This window comes from Vicugna pacos, chromosome 8 (genome assembly GCF_048564905.1).
Source record: "Vicugna pacos chromosome 8, VicPac4, whole genome shotgun sequence".
Lineage (NCBI taxonomy): Eukaryota > Metazoa > Chordata > Mammalia > Artiodactyla > Camelidae > Vicugna > Vicugna pacos.
The window spans coordinates 69,919,225-69,941,041 of NC_132994.1; the positions used below are offsets into that span (position 1 = coordinate 69,919,225).

The window sequence follows — 21,817 nt, forward strand, 5'->3', positions numbered from 1 at the left end:
TGAATTGAGATAATACGATTTTACATTTTTTCTCTTAGTGCTCACTTTTTCTTATACTTTGTTCAAGAAATAAATTTGAATATCTGTGCATCTTGAAAGTAAAATTAGGCATATGATGTACTATACAATAAAAAAGTAATTTCACTGGAAAGTTGTCTTCTTAATATGAGAACAGTTTCTGTCTATTCCTTGACAGATTCTCTCCGTTGTCAGTGTCCAGCTGTGGTTACTGGTATCATTTTCCCCACAGCAACCACATGACATAGATCATCTTGTCCCTTTTTACACATGAAGAAACTGAACATTGTAGTGACAGGTAGCTTTGTGAAGGTCACACATGCACAGACGGTTACGCCCCTGCTCCTTGAGGGCCTGTGCCCTCTTCTTCACCCACTGCCCTCAAGTCAGATACTAGCGTCTGCCTGTGGCCATGTGTCCCTGGGCCTGTGTGTGATGTCAGCCGTGGTGGTGGTGGCTTCTCCAAAGATCCACTTCCACTACCCGGAGAGGCAGCCAGCAGGCCCCCGGCTCCCTTCCCAAGTGGCTCCTCAGTCTCCGTCTCATGGCACCTGCGCTCACCAGTCTGTGTAAGTTCTGCCTGCTTTACTTTCCTTCATAGTATTTGGCACCACGTGACATTGTCTAGATTTGTTTCTTGGAATGTCTCCTGCCACCAGAACGTAAGCTCTCTGCCTTTGCTCACAGCTGAATCCCCAGCGATTAGCACAGAGCTGCTGGCACGTAAGAGGCCCTTAAGAACTATTTCCTAAATGAATGAAGACAGAGCGCTCCAGAGGCACTGGCACACCTCCTCAACCCTGCCTTGATGCTTGAGGGCTATTGTTCTGAATACTCAGTGCTTAAGAATTATCTTCAGGAGGTGACACTAAGGATCATTTTTGTCTATCTCTCTTTGTGATGCTGTATTTTCTGCATTAAGCTTGCATCATTATATAATTAAATTTTTAAAGGAGTTAATTTTTATGACATATGGGAAAAAACTACCAAAAGTGAAATACTGAACTCATACTGTAATGTAGTGGGTCTTTCCTTCTCTCTTACAAGCTTTACATGATATTACTTTCACATTTTGAACACTTTTTAAAATGCATGTTGACCTAGGAAAAATATGGTGCTTTATATGTCATTTCAAAAGATAAAGTATCTCTGTTCCCACAAATAGTAGGATTTAATGCAACATGGGGTGGGTTGCTTTCATTTTGAATCTGCATTTGTGGTCTTAATTAGTCAGTTTCCCTCCTAAAGCAGTGCCTGAAAGAGCAACATTGTGTGACTGGTCTGAGTAGACAGGTAGAGCTGGAAGGTTTTTTGAGATACAACTTTTTTTTGCAGAGCAAGGATCTTACTTAAATAGGGTAACCAGCAAATAAACACATGAAAAATGCTCTCGAAATCATTCGTCATTAGGGAAATGAAAATTAAAGCCACAAAAATACCCACTACACACCTACTGGAACGGCTAATGTCTTTTTTAAATTGGCAACATCCAGGATGTAGAGCAGTTAGAACTCTCATGCATATTTTAGTGGAGTTTCTTATAAAGTTAAACATGCACTTAACATACAACCCAGCACTCTCATCCCTAGAGTTTACCAGGAGAAATGAAATGTGTGTCCACACAGAGACCTGTGTGCAGACGTCAGCAGCTTTATTCATGATTGCTAGAAACTAGAAACAGCCCAAACATCCACAGGATGAAACGCTACTCAGCAACGAAAGGGAACCCGCTATCGACGTGTCAGCATCACAGATGGATTTCAGGACCACAGTGCTGAGTGAGAGGAGCCGGACACAACGACCACATACCGTATGACTGTTTCTGTGACATCGCGGGGTTGGCAAACTGTAGGACCAGAAATCAGATCAGCGATTGCCTGGGCGGGCGTGGAGTGAAATTGACCACAAAATGAAAACTTTGTCATGATAGAAATTCTTCCTGTCCCAACTGTGCTGCTGGTTATAGGACATATATGGTTGCTATTGCATATAAATTCTACCTCAGTAAACACGACAGAATAATATTATAGTAGATGGCTATCAAAAGTGAGCATTGTTGGCTAAACAATAAGATAAATGCATATTTAGCCCTAATTCACAAATATGTTTATGGTAATATATAACTAACTGTCCATGTATTTTTTTTCCCACCCAGGGTCAGGTGTCTTTTCTATGATTGGTGCACCGTTTTATCCTCCACAGCTTAGGGAAATAATACAGGACCTTGCATGTAGCAGTTGTTCACGAGTAATCGTTAAATGATTGAAACTGAGAAGCAAAATAAGTGGAAACATTCAATAATTCAAAAAAAAGCAGTAAGCTTGGAATATCCGTTGTAACTAGCAGATTTTAAAATTCTAGAGTCAGGTACAGAATTATCTGTGATCCTCCTAAAATGATGATGGTGACTTGAAGGGGGTCTAGCTCCTGTTTCCTCTGTCTGGTGCTCAAATACAACTCCTGGTGGGTTGAAATCTGAATTCATTTGGTGACCAATTTTCCAAAGCTGGTGTGCCAAGATGAACCCACTTGAAAACTGTGGGCTCTCGGACTTGGCTGCAGGACCCGTCCAGCTGAGGTGGGCTGGCCCAGCGTCTGCTGCCTCCATTGTGCTTAATGCTCCATCCATCTGTTTTCTGTCAGAGCTGGTGCCAGCAAATTACTAATCTATTAGAGGAACATGGAAATAAGATTGCACTTCTCATTCCTGGCTTTTCCTCTCGTATTTTGCTTGGCTTACATAGCTGGTTTTTGTTTATTTTGGGGAGAAGGATACGTTACCGAGTAGGCAAAGTGTTGGGGATGAATCATTTTTCACTCCTAACATACATTTTTAAGGATTATGGAAAAGAGATCATGTTAATGATTATTGATAACATTATGATTGTTGGTGGCGGGGTGGTCGCAGCTGTCATTTATTAGGTGATTCTGTGGTTGGCACTGTACTCGTCACTTTCCACCTATTCCCCATTATTATGGTTACTTTACATAATAAAACTGATGTTCCGGGAGGTTAAATAACTTGTCAAAGGTCATGCCCCTAGGAAGTGTCAGAACCAGTATTCAGACCTAGCTTCTAGAGCCTGTGCTTTATCCATTGCTGCCTCTTAAGCCATTTAAAGCCTTTAGAAACCATTTTTATCCAGGCATGTGAGTTTAATGAGGAAAGGCTTTAACGTTTCAAGGAGAAGAAAAGGGGACTTTGTATTTCTTCTACCAAATAGGGGCCTCTATAATTAGAGCCTATTCCCTTGACATGTGCTTTTGAGTGCCAGTTCATGGAATCAGCCCAGCTGATTGAGGGAAAATAGATTGGGAGCCCAGCGCTCAGTGGGCCTTTCTGAGGACAAGTGCGGGCACGCGTGTACGGGTGTGCACGGCTGTGCCCTGATGCGCGCTCTGCACGGCCGCGGAATGCTTCCTGCTGTAAAACGAAGACCAGCTGCAGACCTGAGCAAAGCTATTGGAACACAGCTCTTCTCTTTTTAGTACGTAGAGTGAATGAGAAAGATAGAAGTCAGAATCAGATACACAGCAACTAAACATCTCAGTTGTTTCGTTCCTTTATGTTCATTAAAATACAGCCCCTGCCGGCCAGTAAACCCAAGGTGCAGGAACCCGGGGTGGCGGTTTTCTTTCTCTGTTCCAAGTATGAGCAGCGTTCTGCTCCAGCTATAAGCAGGATTGAAAAAAATCAGGAACCTTCCCCTCTAATAAAACTGCATTGTGGGCATAGTCTGCAATGTAAATGCTTGCTTTCTAAAACACGATTAAAGTGTCGTTACATTTCCTTTGAAAGCAAAGGGTACATATGTTTTCACTGAATAAACTTTCTTACCAAATGACTCACTTATCAAGTGTTGAGGCAGGATGGAAACTAGCAGCAGAGCCATAACATGAATTTGTGAATTAATTTCATTTGCATTCAAACGGTGGAATAAGTTTGTTTGTTTTTAATAAAAGCAAGAGCCAAAAAAGAGCATAGTACCTCACTGATGTTATCAGGTACTCTGGAAGTGAAGGGCTGTGAGGTCAGTGAGTGGGAAGAAGTCTTCCTTCTGCTACAGGGAGGAGTGCTGAGGACGGTGCTCTGCAGAGGGTAGGAGGAGGCAGGACACAGCATCCTGCCCACCGCCCTGCGTCCTCCCAACCAGGGGGAGCATACGTTGCTCTTTCCGCCGAGATGCTGTGACGGGAAAACAGACGGGGACCTTCTTTGTGGTCCCGTGGGATGGCAGATTCAGAGCACCCTCAGAACTTTATGCAGAGCTTTGAAATTGATGAACAGTGAGTGTTTACCTTTTACTTGAAAACAGTGTAAGTTGGATTATTTCTGCAAAGGCAGTTTAAATTTGAGGTGCTAGCCATAAAAGACTAACTCACATGCGCCACAGGGAGGGGGGTCACCTGAATAATTGACACCCAACCCCTCCCGTCCCTTGCTTCTCTTCCCTGTCTTCCTGGCCATGTCCAGCCCCTCGGGTAGCCAGTGCTCCTCCCTGTTGTTACTCTCTAGCCTGTCTTGGTTCCCAGGGACATTCAGGGAAAAGTAGCTGGTGGCTTTAACCAAGTCACTGTCTGTGCTGGTGGAGCACTTTAGAAGCTTGTGCCAAGACTGGTCAGTAGCAGGGTTTAGCAGAGTATGACCCACTCTGTCCGGCTGCCTGAGTTTGTAAATAAAGTTTTATTGGGACCCAGGCACTCCTCTGCATGTGGGTCGCCTCTGGCCACATCAGGACTGCAGTAGTAGTGTAGTTTTGACAGAGGCCATCTAGCCCACAAAGCCTGAAATATTTACTCTCCAGCCTTTGTAGAAAGTGTGCTGGCCCGTGTCAGTGTGAACAGTGAGCCTGACAGCCTCCGCAGGGAGCAGTGCATGGACAGCCACCTAAGAGCTCATGGGAGGCACCTAACAAGGAACAAGCGCCAGTCGGTGTTGAGAAGTCTGGGCTTCTTGGAGACTGGTAGACGATGCAGCCTTAAACGTGTGCATTGCCAAAACCTGGTTTCACGATTGTGAGACTTATATAACTTACATATGTTATATAAGTTTTCCGTAAGCGTTTGAGAGGCCAGACTAGGGTGCTCTGAATTGCGCCCAGACACCCTGGGTGCAGACTGGCTCCTCCGTGTTTTAGCCACATGACCTCGGGACAAGCCACTCGATATCCCGAGCCTCAGGCTGCTCCTCCTTAAAAGGAAGATGATGATAACGGGACCTCTTAGACTTGTAAGGATTAAAGGAGGTAATGCAAAGAACTCAGGACCGAGCTTAGCACACAGTAAATATCAGTTATTGGCTTTTATTGTTACTAATCCAGTCCAGCTCCTCCTCATCTTCAGAACAAACCCCAGGCTTGCTGAACCTGGCCTCTCCCCGCTGCCCCCTCTCATGGCCACACGACGCTCAGCAGTGACTCTCTCTTGACTTTGCTCTCTTGCCTGTGCTGGTGTTCCCGCCTCTTCCACAGGTGCTCTCTGCCCTCCTCTGCCTTATTCACTCTCCAGCAGTAAACCCCTACCATTCTGCACCTGTGTTTGAACTACTGTACATACATTACATCATGTAATCCTAACAACTCTTCAAGGAGATGGTATGAAAGAGAATTATCTCTGTTTTACAGAGAAGAGAATGAAACAAAGATTGAAGCAACTAAGGTCATACAGGCGGTGTATACATACACGTGGAGTCCTGACTCAGCCCCACCTCTCCTAGATCCCAGACCCTGCCCCACACAGACTCCTAGGTTGCAGCCCAAAGTGGCTTATTCAAAGAAACCTTCACTCAGCACCTGCCTGCCACAGGCAACCCCGTGTGCCCCACCCAAAGCAGACTGGCTTTTCTTCTCTTATACTTTTCAGAGTGTGTTACCTTTTTGTTTTTGCTTTTGCTTTTGTTTTTTTTTTTTCTCATCTTACCCCTGCTGCTTCACCTCATACACACACGCGCACACACACTTTGGCTGTGAGTATCCTGAGTACCAGAATTGCATTGTATTTAACTTTATATCTTGTCCCTAGGACAGTTATATGGATGAGATTCTTCTAGAAAGTAGTACGGATGGATGGAGACACACTGCTGCTTGTTCTGCAAACACTTTTCCCTTTATACGTCTATTTCATTTCAACCGTTACTTACTGGGAGGCAGCATGTATTATTGGTCAGTTACATGGGTTCCATAATCATTCTGCTTGAGCTTAAATCCTAACCTACTAGCTGTCGATTTTCTTCATTTGTAAATGGAGTCATGGTCGTATATATATTTCACATGTTACTTGGGAAATGAATGAAGTCATTGATGCAAAGCACTTGACCCAGTGTCTCATACATAATATGGTTCAGCAGTTGTTATTATTATCAAAGTAGCATTATATATACCTTTAATTTACTTGAATGTAATTTATGTAAACTCAATCAAAATAAAAGATGTGGAAGGAGAGAGAAAACAAAACTATTGAAATAGTCCGGCCCATTCTACTTCGTGAGCCTGAGCCCCCGTGTCAGCAGGGGTGGGAGGTGGGATGGCGGACGCTCATCTCAGCCTCCAGCCTTCCCTGCTCCCAGTGGTGCCACCACCTCGCAGTGCTGAGTGCCATGCAGTGTTGAGGCTGCATTTTCTAAGACACGGCACCAGGTACAAACCAGCCACTTTATCTGGTGCTCAAGGAAAACACGTCTTCCAGACCCCGAAGAAGAGCCAACTGTGCTGGACTAATGTCGAGTTTCCACATGACACCCCCTGGGGGATTTTGAAGCATGGTCTTGACCGTGTGTGCATGGTTTCTTACCCCTTGTCTTCTGAACTCTTTGTCCTAACTGTCCAGTGTGGTAGTGAGGCAGTGGTGCAGTCTCAAATTGGTGCTCACCTAGGGACTAGGGGCTGAAATAATTGTTTTGGTTAAATTTGGTAAGAATATGAGGTGTTGGATGTGCTGAAGCAGCACTCCAGACTAGCCTCCCTTGTCCGCTCATAGATGGTTTCATTGATCGATCTGGATTTCCCTCCGTGTTGCAGTGGTCCTGTGTGGCTCTTGCCGTTGGAATGTGCAGAGAGAGCGTTTTTTGAGACTGCCAACCTCATCAGCGCCAATAGGGGAAGGGTTAATAAGGATAATGACTAATATTCTGTGTCGATCACATTGTTGGATAAAAAGTATTTCCAGTGAATGTTTTCACAAGTTCAAATATTAAGTAAAAGGCTTTAATTTGTGTTTGATTTTTGTTTAGGTAACTACTCCAGACCCCCAACGTATAGTGGGGTGCCCAGTGCAAGCTACAGCAGCCCAGGTCCCGGCATGGGCATCAATGCCAACAACCAGATGCATGGACAAGGGCCAAGCCAGCCATGTGGTGCTATGCCCCTGGGACGAATGCCATCAGCTGCGATGCAGAACAGACCGTTTCCTGGAAATATGAGCAGCATGACCCCCAGTTCTCCTGGCATGTCTCAGCAGGGAGGGCCAGGAATGGGGCCACCAATGCCAACCGTGAACCGTAAGGCACAGGAGGCAGCTGCCGCAGTGATGCAGGCCGCTGCAAACTCGGCCCAAAGCAGGTATGCCGTCGGGCGGGCGGTCTGTGTGTGGACGTATGCGCACGCGCTGAGCCCAGAGCTGTGTCACCCCCGGGTCACATGGGGGTGGAGAGCCGCAGAGTGTCATTTTGCCTGACCGTTCCTTTTGTGTTAAATATATTCTGTACCATAAAGATCAGAGAAGTAAATGACAGACCGTGTTCTCTGAGACATCAAGGAAGGAGTCTGAGTGGTGGGCGGGTCAGTTGTGGGGCTTGTCTGAAACGGCTGTGAACAGTCCGCGCACCAAGCGACCCAGAGCCAGTGGCACATGGGTGTCTGCGTGGTTCCATTGCCCACAGCCAGGTTTAGGCAGCAAATTCTGAAGCCTAAAAACTGGCTGAAATCTAAAACATTCAAAAAGAACTTCTCCCTTCTTTTTATCCCACTATAAAAATCTTTTTAAAATAGAAACTTTGTGTGTGCACATGTGTATTGTGTGTGTTTGTCTAAGTGTATATATGTGAGGTTTATTACTTCATGTTCTTATGTTGTATTTTATTTTTCTGGGCATACCTCTCTGTCCAAACCAAAAGGTGGTTAATAAAGCAAAGATTATATTTCAGAAAGTTGAAGTTGATAGAGCAAGCAAGGCTTTAGCCTGAATTCCTTAATTGTTTTTAATACTGAATTTTAAAATTAATTCTTGAAGTAAATACTTGACCTATATAAAAATAACTGAATTTAAAATGTATGAGGCAAAGTGAGTATGTTTTAAAAGAAGCACATGTAAAAAGATGTTTGAATTATGTTTAACATATGTTAAGATATGTTTTAAAACAAAGGACATTGAAAGATATGTATGAAAATATGGTATCTTCAGAAGAAAAGATAGAAAATTCTGATTTTTGTCAAAGAGAAATGAAAGCTAGTGTGTGTGTGTGTGTGTGTGTGTGTGTGTAAATGTATCCCTTTGTTACTTTTCCTCTGAAGCTGCTGTGTGGGAATGTTAGGGACCCTCCAGTCTCACTGTTAGCTCCAAATAATAATAAAATAAATTTCCCTTGAGGAATCCAAATGAAAATCAGTCACATCCTCTCTCTGTCTCTCTCATCCGCATTGCAGTTACTTAGAGTCTTTTGAACCCCAGCAGTATACCTCTGAAATGGACCTATGCAGGCTGTGGAAAGAATATTTTAATAAACCTATCTCTGAGGACTGGTTCGGCTGGTCCAGTTCAAGTTCTAATTTAGGTTTAAACGAATTGTCCATTGTCGTAACTCATAAAGCACAAGTTATTTCCTTTTTTAAGTAGAAAGTACTTGATTGCATTTGACATGAAGCCTTAGATAGTGATCTGGGAAGAAGATAACCGTAGAGATTAAGGCATAATTGTTTGATTAAAAAGCCTTGCTGTGCTCCCTTTCTGAATCAGTTTATATATAATTTTATATAAATGAATATACAAGTACACATCCGTGCATTTTCCGTTTTGAATCAGTAACCATCCCAAAGCCTGCCTTCACACACCGCCCATCAGAGCTCTCCGGGAGTTTAAATGGAGACTGTTTATTTTTTGGCTTTTCCCAAAGTCAGAGCTATGCTTCAGAACTTTAAAACTGAGATCAGATCTGGGAATCTTTTCGCTCTCCTTGGCCCTGTCTCCCCCCCTTTTTTTTTAAGGATTACTTCCCGGCTCCACTCCCAGTAGCTACATGGTACAGGGTGTTATGCCACGTTCTGGAACCTCCACACCTATGTGTGGAAATAACATGGTGGACAGGGGGATTCATACTTGTCTGCAGAACAAATCCAAAGAAGCTGTTCTTCTGTTCTACTTTAGGCCACCATACATTAGGTCGCCTGCTTATCCCAGCCAGTCTGGGGCTGGCGGACGCCCCATGTTTTCTTCCCAGCACCCCAACTATGGCAACTCTCAGGCTCCCATGATGCACCAGCCTGACCAGTACGGGTAGGTAGCAACACACCCTGACTTGCTGCGGGACCTGGGCGTTTTTTTTTAACTGTTAATGAACGTGCCATCTGGCTGCGAGAGGAACACCCAAAAGCAAGAGAGTGAGAGACCTAAAAGGAAATCCGTCTCAGAGGGGCTTGTCTTTTGTTGGTTTTTGTTTGTTTCGGGTTTTTCGTTTGTTCTGTTCTGTTCCGTTTCTCATCCTCACCGGCGGTACTTGGTAGCTGGTGGAAGCCTGCATGCGGTCCCCCAGGTCCTGTCTCTGCATGGCTTCGGCATGGCTTCTTCCCTTCATGCCTGACAGGGAAACGGAGACTTTTATCTACGTAAAAGTAATGAAGCCGCCTCCTCCCACGTCACGTCCCCCATTGTTGTCGTTGTGTTGTCTGGGAACTTGTGTTGTGCAGCACCGTTATCATGCCTGTGTTTTTGTCATTCCTGCCACGACAGCGGCCTCGCTGACGAGAGCCCGGCTGCAGGAGGCAGGGCGCAGGTGATTAATAGGACGGTCGAGGGTTTCATTACATCATCACTGAGCAAACATCCATGCCAAAGATTTCTGTTACTTCCTTCTCCCAAGGAGGTTTAGAATATTGAAGTCACCAGGAAAATACAACCAAACAGTCTAACAAAATTTTCTTTCTAAGCACAATGTTACCATATTATTATCGATTTCAACACAGGAATTACATACAGCAACAAAAAGTCTCTCTCTTCTTTCCTACTACAAAACCTATGTAACAGGCTTTAGGTTAGTAAATAGTCTCAAAGTATGTTATTATTGAGTGATTTTCTAAGCAAAAATGTTTCTATTGATTACCATTTTGCGTATAGAAATGATAAGATTATCTCACACAGATGGAATCATGTTCACGAGTTGTTTCAGTAGAAACATACCACATTTTTGTAAAATAAAACGGAATGGTCAACCAGCCCTGTTTAAAGCCGGAACTTACAGAATGACGCTTTCATTGCTTGTTCTGAGTGCCTGACGCAAAGAGCTTTTCAGTAGTTTTATATCCAGTATACATTTATTTAGGCAGCAAGAGCAAATGATAATTTTGCAATTGAGAGTTCTAAATCCTGTAAACATGGTCCTAAATGTGGACCAACAAATACAGAATTCTGTAAACATAATCCTAAAAGTGAAATAAACATAGAATTAGAGAAACATACTTATTTCGGAGAAATTATCTTTTCTTCTTTTTCCTTTCTTGTAGTAGCTTCAAGGTCACTTCATGAGTTAGTGGGAAGATAACCGTCAGGAGAGAAAAGCATTTATCATCAGCTGCTAATCCATAGGATCTGTCCTTTACCAACTCAGGAGTCCTATTCAGACCCACAAAGCTAGTTTGGCTGTGCCTTGCCAAACCACATTAAGCAGCTGTGTAAAATGAATTTAAATGGCATGCATCAGAGTAAAATCTCTTCCACTGGGGCAGAAAATCAATGTTAGCTAACCAGCATGAGAAGATCCAATCTGCATTTCGGCCAGCAGCATCCAGATAGCTTCCCTAGAATACACCGCCTCCTCCTTAATTAAGGATAAGGAAAAGGAAGATGTTGGAGTGGTTCTGTGTAACTCTCATGACGCACACTTGGCAACAGCGCATCCTTGCAGCTCCATCCCTGTCAGCTCTGAATTTTGCCGTATGTGTCTACACTATTCTTTCTAAAAGAGAAAGAAAAGAACGTTTTATTTATTTATTCCAATTTTAAGTCTTCCTTCCTTTGTATTCTGCAATATACATAACCTGTTGTGCCCCCTTTTTTTTTAAGCAGAAGCTTGAATGTGAGAAAACATGTGCTGTTCATGTTTTAGTGCTATGAGTTAAGAAATTTGATTTTCAACATGCTTTTGCTTAACAGCTCAGCTCATTGCAGCAAACTTGTGTTTTTGCTTTTGTTTTTGTTTTCTTTCCCCATTGATACCTCTGCCAGGTTAAAGTTGGGTTGGCTTTAAAACCTGAAAAGCCAGTTTACTACTGAAGGGCAGTTTCTCACGAAGAAGGGCCTCAAGCCTTTCAGAAACACAGTATTCACAGAATTTGTTGGAATGACTTCTTTTCTCCAGTCAGAATCCTAAAGAGCCTAGAGCCTATGAAAGAATCTGAAAAAGACAAATTAGTGATGAAGGAGTGAGTGAGTGAGAGTGTGTGTGTGCGTGCGCGTGCGCGTGCACGCAGTTAGACAGAAGCATAAAGCTCCCCGCAGAAAGGAAGGGTTGTGGCCGTCTGCGTCAGGCTTTCTCAGCCAGTTGTGTGAGATGGTGCAGAGGGAAAACACACAGGTTTAACTGATTGGAAGCTGTTCTACTAACTCATTAAAAAAAAAAAAGCGGCACTGTGAGAGTAAAACTGCTTCTTGAATAAATATGGAGCATATGGGTGACTTGTTTTTTCTTTTTCACCTTTTGAGCCAGGGAATCCCTCATTTTGATTATCAGATGATCTGCAATAGAATGGGATGAATCTTATGGTTCAGGCACTAGATTAGCTGAGTAATACGATTTAGTAATTTGAAATTAACCATTTATATGTAATGTCTGTCCAGAACCCCCAATCCCCCATACATACTTGTTATCCAAAAATTGACATCTCTGCCCAATACAGCTGATCTGTGGATTTGGATATTTCAGCATTGTCCATGTATTTCTTGGAAATAAACTCCAAGGATGATGCATGACTTCAGGGAACTTACAGAAGCCTGACAAACCTTAGATCTTTAGGCCATGACAGATTTTGGTTTCTCAAAGTCAGCCACCCCCAGTACCTCCTATATACCAGCTTTCATCAAGTCTTCAGGGACTTGAGATGGTTTGTATCAAAGTCCTGGTGCAGATCTTTAAGATAACAATATTTTCATAAGAGTAGGTTCCAAGAGAGTATAGAGTTTCAATTGTAAAATAATAGAATTTTAGAACTGGAAGGATTGTAGATGTCATCGTCTCCACCCCTCAGTTTTATGGTGAAGGAAACCAAGACCTACGACACTGCCTGCTCTGGGTCACTTAGTCAGTGACGGGCAGGGCAGGGCGACCCCAGGGCCCGTCTCCTGCGCCTGCTGCTCTCCTTTCTGCTTAGTGCTGTCCCTGTAGGTTTTCTCTTTTTAAAAAAAAAACTCTTAATTTTAGTTCTCCCCCACATCTAAAGGCAGTTCTACTATTAGAAGGCAAATATTAACAGTGTCTTGCTGGAGGTCCTACTTCTCGTGTCGAGGTCTGGACTGGTTTTCGTTAGCTCAGCCTTTGTTGCTCCTGAACAGCAGTGAGTGCTGTGCTCCCTCCCTCAGACTCCTGCACGTCACCAGGTTGTTTGCTTCTGGGACCACACACTTTGTGCGATGAAGTGAAGGTTTACTTGATGGCACACACTTGGGTTTGAATTTCTGTCCTTTTCACCCTTCAGTTGCCCACCAATAATAGCACTTTAGCATTTTGCATTCTTGAGACTGGAGTGTGGCTGTTAAAGTAAGGATTCTGAGTGCAAGAGCAGAAACACAAGTTGGCATTTTTACCCAGGTAAATGCACATACCTGCGTGTTGCTTGCTGATACAAGCGATGTCTGTCGTCCTCTTCTGTCCCTGAAAGACTACTCCCCAGTGAACTGATTGAACATCAGACGGAAGAAAGTTCTCAGACTTCTTAGTTTATTTTTTTTTTTAATGAGCAAAAATAAGTCAATTTGTAGTCTCATTTCTCTTGCCTATTTTTATACTGAATATCACAACCTTGAGTCTGGAGACCTACATTGGAATTCTTACACCAAAAGCTGGGATAACTGAAATTAGTTTTAAATACTAAGAAGTAGGAGATTAGGAATTTTAATTCTCATTACTTTTGAATCTTAGCCACTCTCTAAAGAGGTGAATAAATTCCAGGAAGTCTTAACCATAAGGTAACTTGATCCGTTGCAGCCTAATGATTGATGTTGATGTGGCTGAATGTTTTGTGAAAGTCTGACCAGTGGTCTTGCTCTGCTTGGAAACGTCTGCACTTCCAGACCCCAGTGGATTGGTCTGTCGTCTTGGATACACGTAGGCTCTTGTATCTGTGTCTTTTGCGCACCTTCCCCGCCACACACACACCTTCCAGCAGCTCTTCTTTAGTGAGGTATATTTGTAATTCATTTCCCCTGTTGCCATTTGCCAGCCAGGCACTTTTTCTGTATCAGTCTCCTCTGAAGCCAGCATGACGCAGTTCTGATGGGTTAGGAGCCACTGATGGGGAAACACAGTGATGGAGATGGTGCATTCACACGTCAAAGAGAAGGGGCAGAAACTTCTCCACGCGTCAAGCCCCAGTTATCGTGGGTCCATGTGCCCGAAGGGCTGTGAGTGATTTGTGTTAACTAAGAGTTTAGCCCTTTGGATTTTGGACAATTAGGTTTTAAAATAATAGCTATGATTTGAAAAGTCATGTTATTGAAAGACAAGGCAAAAAGGATTTCAAAGGCTTAAGTAGAGTTTTTATTTTTGCAATTAAACGTAAGCCTTTGCTTTAACATCTAAACACTGTGCTTTAATTTTTAGCTCTCTTTTCCCTTCAAAATTTAGAATTTGAATGAATGTTATTATGTTGGTACTTTAAGAATGTGATTTCAATTAAATCTTTCAGAGTCCCAGAATTATTATGGCAGCCACAGAGTACATTTATTAGTCTTCAAATCAAAAAGTGGTAAAACACTAATTTTTTAAAAACCAAGAGTTTTTTTTTTTAAGTTTAATGAGATCTAAGGAGTCAAAGTATGAAATGTACAGCAAAGCATTAATGGACGAGAGTCTGTGACGTTCCCTAAACAGCTGGCTATTGTCTGGAAAGATTTTTAAATACACGCACACCCTCACCCTGGCCGCCAAAGGGGCGAGGCTCGTGAGCCTGTATTTTTTATAAACCCGCCAGGTGATTGTGTTATAGGAGGTCACACGAGTCTGGGGACTGGCATTAGGGCTTCCTGCTGCTGGGGAGGACTGAGGAACACCGTGGAGGGAAGAGGCAGGGAAGCCCAGGCTCAGACAGCCCCTGCTTGTACCTGATGGACAGTGAACGAGGAAACACTGGACTAGGGTTGGGGACACTGCACAGAATTAGGAGGAACTCATGTTTGTACAGACCTGATACCGTAACTCAGGCTTTGGGCATCTTTTGACTTGTGCGAAGTTTGTCTCCCTTAGTCCCTCTCACTTTCTGCCTCTGAGCGTCCTCTCAGGTATCAGTGTCCTCCTCGCTCTGAGATACTCTAGTCCCCTCCATACCTAGACCTGCCTTCCTCGTTCAGAAGGTCTTCTATCCAGGTCCCAGTGTGAACCTCTCACAGCTGGGCGCTGTCCTTACCACCTAGGGGAGCTCACGGTGAAGGGTGTTGCACCACGTTGGGGCTCTGATTAACAGGTGAGTCTCCATCAGTGGAGGGAGTGCCCTGTTTACGCGTCCAGGCCACTTGCCTTCACATCTGACCTCATGAGCTTGCTTACGTCTCCGCCCCCACATACACCAGCCAGACTGCGACTGTCATTATTTAGAATCAGCATCGCAGTCCACCCATCACTGGGAAAAATCGCAACACAGCCCAGACAATCTCAGCTATTCAAAGTTGTTAAAGGTAGGGCTGTTGAGATCACGTGTGTCTCAAGTAGTAACACTGGCCTCGTCGCCAACCCACCAGGTGCTCGGGCTGAAACTGGAAAGTGTCGAGTTGTTCTCAGCCTGAAATCTTGTAACTTCAACAGGGTTTTTGGCTGAAGGCAGCAGGGACAGTTTGTAAGTGCTGAAGAGGATGTGATCTCTGTGTTGACCTGTCCCAGCCTGGGGTTTGGGAGGTATCGTGGGTGACGGTGGGTGACTGAGTGACAAGCAGAGGTGAGGGGCCGGAGTCTCTGACTCCTCAGGGGGCCTCTTAGCTCATACGCTAAGGACTGTGGGAGCAACTCCCTGAGGCTCCTCTTAATCTTGACCTTCATTCTTGTTTTGAACTCCACTTCCATTGCATAGATTAAAAAACCAAACCAAACCATAAGATTTTGTCCCTTTGAAAGTTAACTCCTACAGGATTGCTTTTAGACTGTTAAATATCTGCGAGGTTAGAACTTGCTGGATCCTGCCCCCTCCTGCTTCTCAGGGCAACATGACTGGTGAGGACTGTAGTTTTGTTCACCTATCAGGCCTTACTTACAACTTTTTTTTTACCCTACTTTTAAACAGTGTTTTGCTAAAACGAATTAAGTAACTTTGTGGCCCAAGTCCACCATTAGCTTAGAAAATCTGTAAGAATTTTAGGAGGATTTTTTTTGTAAGTTAGAAATAACTCTATTGATAAATTTCCTGGCACTACAACCCTGGACAGGTGCATTCCTTGTTAGAGGTTTTACAAAATGTTGCTGTGACAAAATGTATGAGATGAAGATCTCAGGACCAAAATTCTATCTTTTTTTTTCCAGCTAACAGACTGGTCCATTAAGGTACAGGAAGTCTGAATGCACATGAGCTCTGTGCTTTCTCAGTTGTCTGCCTCCTAAAAGGGCACTCAGGCTAGCTCGTTGCCGGTGCTGCTTGGCTCCTCAGTATCTGTCAGGCTGATAGCTCGCTGTGTCCCGTGTACCCAGGCCTCCAAGGAGACCCATTCCCGTGTCAGCTCACTCTTCCTTCTATCTTGTACCCAGGAGGGTGTCCTGGTATAAAGGTGGGAACTCCTGTCACTGTAAAGGAATAGGCCTCCTTGTAAATAATCTGAGATCTTTTCTTAATTGTATTATGATCTCAAGATAAAACATTCTTAAAGTTCTTGAATATAATGCAATTAGAAAGGGCCACTTTTTTCTTTCTGTGGGGGATGTCAGAGGCAGCTAATTTCTCTTTCCTGAGATTCAACAGGTCTCATTTTTACCAGACAAGGGAACTGAGCTGTTTGCGTCTTGTCAGAGGCCAGTAGGAAGCCACGCGTGCCAGCACCCACAAAGTTCCATGGTCACCTTGCAGGGAAAAGACAGGTTGCGGGGTTCCAGTGCTGTCCCCTGTGGCTTTCGTAAGTCCCTACACTTGAGGAAAGTAGTGACTTCAAATTCTCTGAATGAGGCATCTTCAGAAGGGAGACTTTTAATTCATTTTTGTATGATTGCCAGTAAACAGTTCATAATAACAGAACAATGGGCTTTACAAACCGAAATCAACTTTAAGATGAAGAGAACATTCTTAGTTATCAGTTACCAAAATTCAAGCAGCCAGTTAGTTTTTGCATTTTCTTCACACCCTGGCAATGAAGTCTCTTGCTTCAAAAGCCTTGAGCTCTATTTGTTCTCCTGGCTGCTTTGAGAGAGGAGGTGAAGATCAGTCAGCTGCTTTAGGAGCAATGCAAATCAGTTACTTGCATTGAGACTAAAAGGAAGCACTGAATCTTGCAACTGCATGACAGGTGCCATTTCAGCCATGAGTGCCAGGAGCAGAACTGAGCCGCCTGGAGCCCTCCAAGAAGTCTGCATGAAGTAGTTAACAAAGGGGAAACAAGGTTTCCGATGGTACAGGCTTTTAGGGAATCCAGGATGGAATATGCATTGTTCCTATGTGCTTGGTGGAAACAGCTTCACCAAGATGCAGAGGCGAAAATAGAGCTCTTCGGAGAAAGGCAGAGACAACCAGGAGAAATGCTTTAGACACGGAGAGGCCCTGTGCGCAACACCACGGCACAGGCCCATGACAGAGACGCACGCGGGAGAAGTTCTGCTCCGAAGTCATCTGCAAATATCCACTCACTGAAGCGCATTCTGGAGAATATGCTAACAAAGTCCCCTCTGCCCCTCTATAGGAAGGGTCTTTTTCATAGAAATGGTGAGTGGTGTTACATTCCTCTTTGCCCATTCTTAAAGGAAAAAATAAAACTTAAATGTATCAGTTACCAAAGGGAGTTACTAATTTATAGCTGGGAAATGATCATTGTCGCTCTAGCTAATTTGTTGCTGGCATTCTACCCGTTTTAGCTTTCTATAAGGAAACAGGCTGCCTTGAAAAGAGATCACATTCACAATAAGGAAAGATCTTAGAACACAGACTCAAGAAGTACTGTGAAGGGAATTCCTGCTTAGGGAGGAAGGAGCAATTAAGGGAACTCACCTGTGCTTTCCAGACTTGAGTCTCCAGCTGCCTTCGTGGTGTTGCCTCTTGGCAGTGCCGAGCATGTCCAGAGCCCAGCTCATGTCTCTCTGGTGTCTTCCCTCCCCACAGCTGCCCCGTGGCGGGCCCTCTGTGCAGCCAGGCAGCCAGGAGGCATCCCAGCTACCTTTCCTTTCCCCACAGAGTCTGACTCATCAGCGGGTGCCGTCGGGTTTCCCTCCAAGACAGCGCCCAGCTCCCTGTCCCTCCCTGTCCGGTCGCACGTGCAGCCTTTCCTCACCTGGGCTGTCGTGACAGCTGCACACCCGTTGCCCTGCATTCATTCTTCCTGCCTCCAATGTGCCCTCCCCTCCAGCCAGAGAACAGTGCATTTGAAATACACATCTTTTTCTGGCATTTCTCCTGCGTAAAACCCCTGGTTTCTTCGTGTTCCTCTCACGGCACAGAGGAAACCTCAGAACCGTAAGCCTCGTGTGACCTGGCCCTTCCTTCTCTGCTCTCACCTCTTAACGTCTCCCCCTCCTCACTTGATTGAGTCCCGTTCCATCCCTCACCTAGGTCTCACCTGAGGAGGGGGCGGAGGGGCCAGCATCCCTTCCACAAGAAGCGTTCTCTGACCTCCTCTGACCCCCAGTGCCCACACCTCTTCTTTCCCCACACGGCGTGCTTGCAGTTGGACACTCCCTGCCCTGGTGTCCTGACTTCTGTTTGCTGTTGTCTGGGCCCACCTGTGTGCTGCTTCCCTCCCCTCCCCCACCCCACCCATCAGGAACACATGACTGCAGCTGTCAACTAAACAGAAGGTATTTCTGATTAATCTTGTTATTATAGCCTAAGTAGCATGTGGCTATGCGTCTTTCCAGGAATCTACAGTTCTTAAGTCATTGGCACTTGTGTTTATTCTTTGTCTTCGTTTTAATGATCTAAGTGCGGCTTTACCTTCACAGGGTTGATTTCTAGCCAGAGCAACTGGCTTGTTGAGATTATAACATCATTTCACCACTGGAACTATAGTTGCATTTCTTGTCACAGGTGTACTGATGGATTAACCACACCGGAAATTGTCTGCAGCTTGGACAGCTTTTGCTTCTGGTTTGATTCTGTTGTTCTGGGGACATAGCTAGTGATTTTCGCTCTTCAGATATTAACTATAAAATAATCTCTACTCAATGTGTCCTTCTCGGTACTGCTGTGGGAGAGCTACTGTGTGCCTTAGGTTGAAAGTCTGTCTCACTAGTGATCTGGATACATTTGTGGATATTATTTGTGTTTATAAAACAAAATAAGGCATCCTTTGTAATGTTATGTACACAGTTGGAGCTCTTCAAGAGTAAACTCGGCTGGAATTGGGGTTTTTCAACGTTTAAAGTTCCTAGTTCTGATAATTACTGGGTTTAAGTGAGAAAGTGCCCCAGATTTCAATGTTAGTCTCATCTGTTTTGTCAGTAAGTAATCTTTTCTGGCTTCATAACTTGAGCTACATCCATGGTGACAGTCCATATAGAGAAAATACATACATTTGGCAGTCACACAGTTTCCAATAAAGCGTGCGTTGCTTTATGTTCCTTTTGAGCACAACTCAGGAAGGACACTTTCAGTGCTAGGACTCTGCAGAGTGGAGCGTCTCTCCATGTGTCTTTGCCGCTAGGACATTCTGTGAAGTGGCTTCACCCGTGTGGGGTCTGTTCCCAAAACATTTCTTCTGTCTGTCCCTACCCTTCTCCAAAGAGCTGTTTCAGAAATGCGTTCACTTTCAAAATAAACATTTCACGCTTTACCATCTCTCCCTGTTAAGGAAAAATCATGGTGATTGCTAAAACAGTATGGCCTAAATTTTCTTTTAAAGCACCAAAGTCATATATAGACTTACAGACTTTATTTTACTTTAAGTTTTATTGTAGTTGACTTAAAAACAAGATATGTAGAAATATGGTTACTCTTTATGGGATTTTCATGCTGATATTTTTAACTGCTCAATTCAGACTGTAGTGGGAAGCTCTGTTCTCCTTTCTGCCTTCACAGTGAACCATTAGAAATGGTCACTTTAAAATTGGTGTTCACTTCTGGGTTTTCTTCTCCGAAGCCAGCTCTTTCTTGACAGATGAATGTGTAACGTTTGAGAAATCTCCAATGTGAATAAAAGGAAAATCGATGAAGAATCACTTGTGTGTGTGTGTGTAGACTGAGGAGCAGGAACGAGCAGTGCTTGAGGGAAGTGCATTTCAGGCTCCGCTTCTGAATTGTTCTCATTGTAACCACTTGGTTTTTGTCGTGGGATGACAGATCTTAAACACGCACGTCTGGTCTTGACCAATGACTAATTAAAATCAGGGTCCTCTAGTTATTCTGCAGGTCTGCACACTGAGATAGCAAAGCCCCACGTCACACTTTGGCACTGACAAGCCTAGGGAGTCATGCCGGGCTAGGCACGCAGCCCCGGCAAGCGCAGAGCATAGCATGTGCGTAGCAACTTGTGATGCTACCCAGCACAGTCATTGTCACAGGGCGCAGAGCAGTAGCTGCCTCCCCAGCGTAACAGCAACACAACGTTATTTTTCCACGTTTATCAGCCTCCCTGGTGTCCAGACGTCACTGGACATTCATTGCCACAGCCACTGCAGGTTAAGACCCTGTGGCATCAGGGTAGCAGTCACTTGTAACAAAACCATCTGAGCCTGTAGACCCACTAGAAATGATGGCCCAGCGATTCACAGCCCCAGAGACCAAGGTGGGGCACTTTGCTCTTCCAGGTACAACTTACATTTTGGGAGGGTCTTACTTTGAAAATGTTTCCCTTATGTTGGTTTGTATTTTTGCCTGTTTTTGTTTTGTTGCTCTTGTTTCCTTTTGAGAAAAGAATCTGGTGACGTGCTCGCACTCCTAATCCATCGGGGCATTCCACGTGTGTTGCTGGGGTCAGAAAGGGAGCTGGTGGTCAGTGATGCTGCCTCTGGAAAGGGACCAGTGTCTTCTGAGGCTACTGTGGTCCCAGCGCTGATGGTCAGCCCAAGCGCACCAGCTTTCTGTCAGGAGCATGGAAAGGCTCTCAGAGCAGCAGCACCGCCGTCCGTTGGAAAGCTTGGCTTCGTCAGAGAGGCCACCATCTTAGGTTACCTTGCAAAAAACAAATTGTCTCAATTTCCAAAATTCAACAGAGGGCACTGAAAGCTCTTTTTTAGTGTCATGCCCATCTTGCTTGTTCAAAATTACCAACAGTCTTGGCAGTGTTTCTGAAGCAGTAGTGAACAGGATCTCTTCTGTGATGACGACAGGCTGGCTCTCGCCCCCACTTAGACAGGTGGCCAAGCGCTGTGCTCGCGGCCGCGCACGCCCCGCACTCCTGGGAAGGCTCGTTTCCCTCTCAGCCACGCCCCTGCTTGGACACGACCCAAGGGGCCCCCAGCACCCAGGGTGGACTGCTTTCTAGAAGCAAGTGTCCGGGAGCTGCCTTCACCCCTGCTGCCCCCTCTCCCTGGCGACTCACTGAGTGCCCCCAGGAAGCCCAGAGAAAAGCACTGCTCTGATCGTCACTTTCTACAATGGAAGAGAGAGTGGTAGACAATGGGCTGTTCTGTCTCACCGAGCGTTAGCCGTGTTAGAGGGCCCGTGCAGAGGAAGTGTAGGCTACTGGGCTGAAAGCAGGCTTGGGGAATTCTGTTTCTGCCACTTACTAGCTGTGTGTCTTCAGGCAAGTTATTTAATCTCTCTGATCCTTATTTTCTTTCTCTGTGTGTGAGCATAATGCCACCTTCCTTCCTCTAGGGATTTAAAAAATTAAATGTACCTGGAAATCATGCCAGGCATATTTATAAGTACTTAATAAGTTATTAATATTATTAGTAATTAGAGTCTCTGTGTTCATATGTAGAAACTGAAGCTCAGAAAGCCAAGGTGATTTTTCCCCCCAGATCCCAGTGACAGTGGCAGGTGGCACTAGTGACAGAATCAAGACCCCTGGCTTTTTAACTAGACCTTTAAAGCTATAGACATAGTTTAATTAAGGACCATTGTAACCAGCAACTGGCATCCACTACACAGACCTTTGCATCTTTAACTTTTTGTTATTTTAAGTCTATTTTTAAAACCTGTGTAATGTGCACTTTCATCATCTAATGGTGATTGAAGATGCGCTATGCAGACTTGAGGAGGAATAACAGAGCTGGGCCTTTGAGGTTACTTAATTTAATCATCTGCCTGGTGGGGTTTAT

At 44.5% G+C, this 21,817-nt stretch overlaps 1 protein-coding gene across 8 annotated transcripts in view; it reads left to right on the forward strand.

The window, feature by feature from the left end:
* Positions 1–21,817, forward strand: part of ARID1B (AT-rich interaction domain 1B) — a 380,554-nt gene that overhangs the window by 316,779 nt on the left and 41,958 nt on the right. For 5 of the 8 annotated variants that reach the window (XM_072966099.1, XM_072966096.1, XM_072966101.1 and 2 more), the window contains 2 exons: positions 7,247–7,574; positions 9,376–9,504. In XM_072966099.1, the coding sequence (XP_072822200.1) occupies positions 7,247–7,574; positions 9,376–9,504 (457 nt within the window). The remainder of the gene's footprint in view (positions 1–7,246; positions 7,575–9,375; positions 9,505–21,817) is intronic. The other 3 variants (XM_072966098.1, XM_072966102.1, XM_072966100.1) reach the window with 1 other exon arrangement.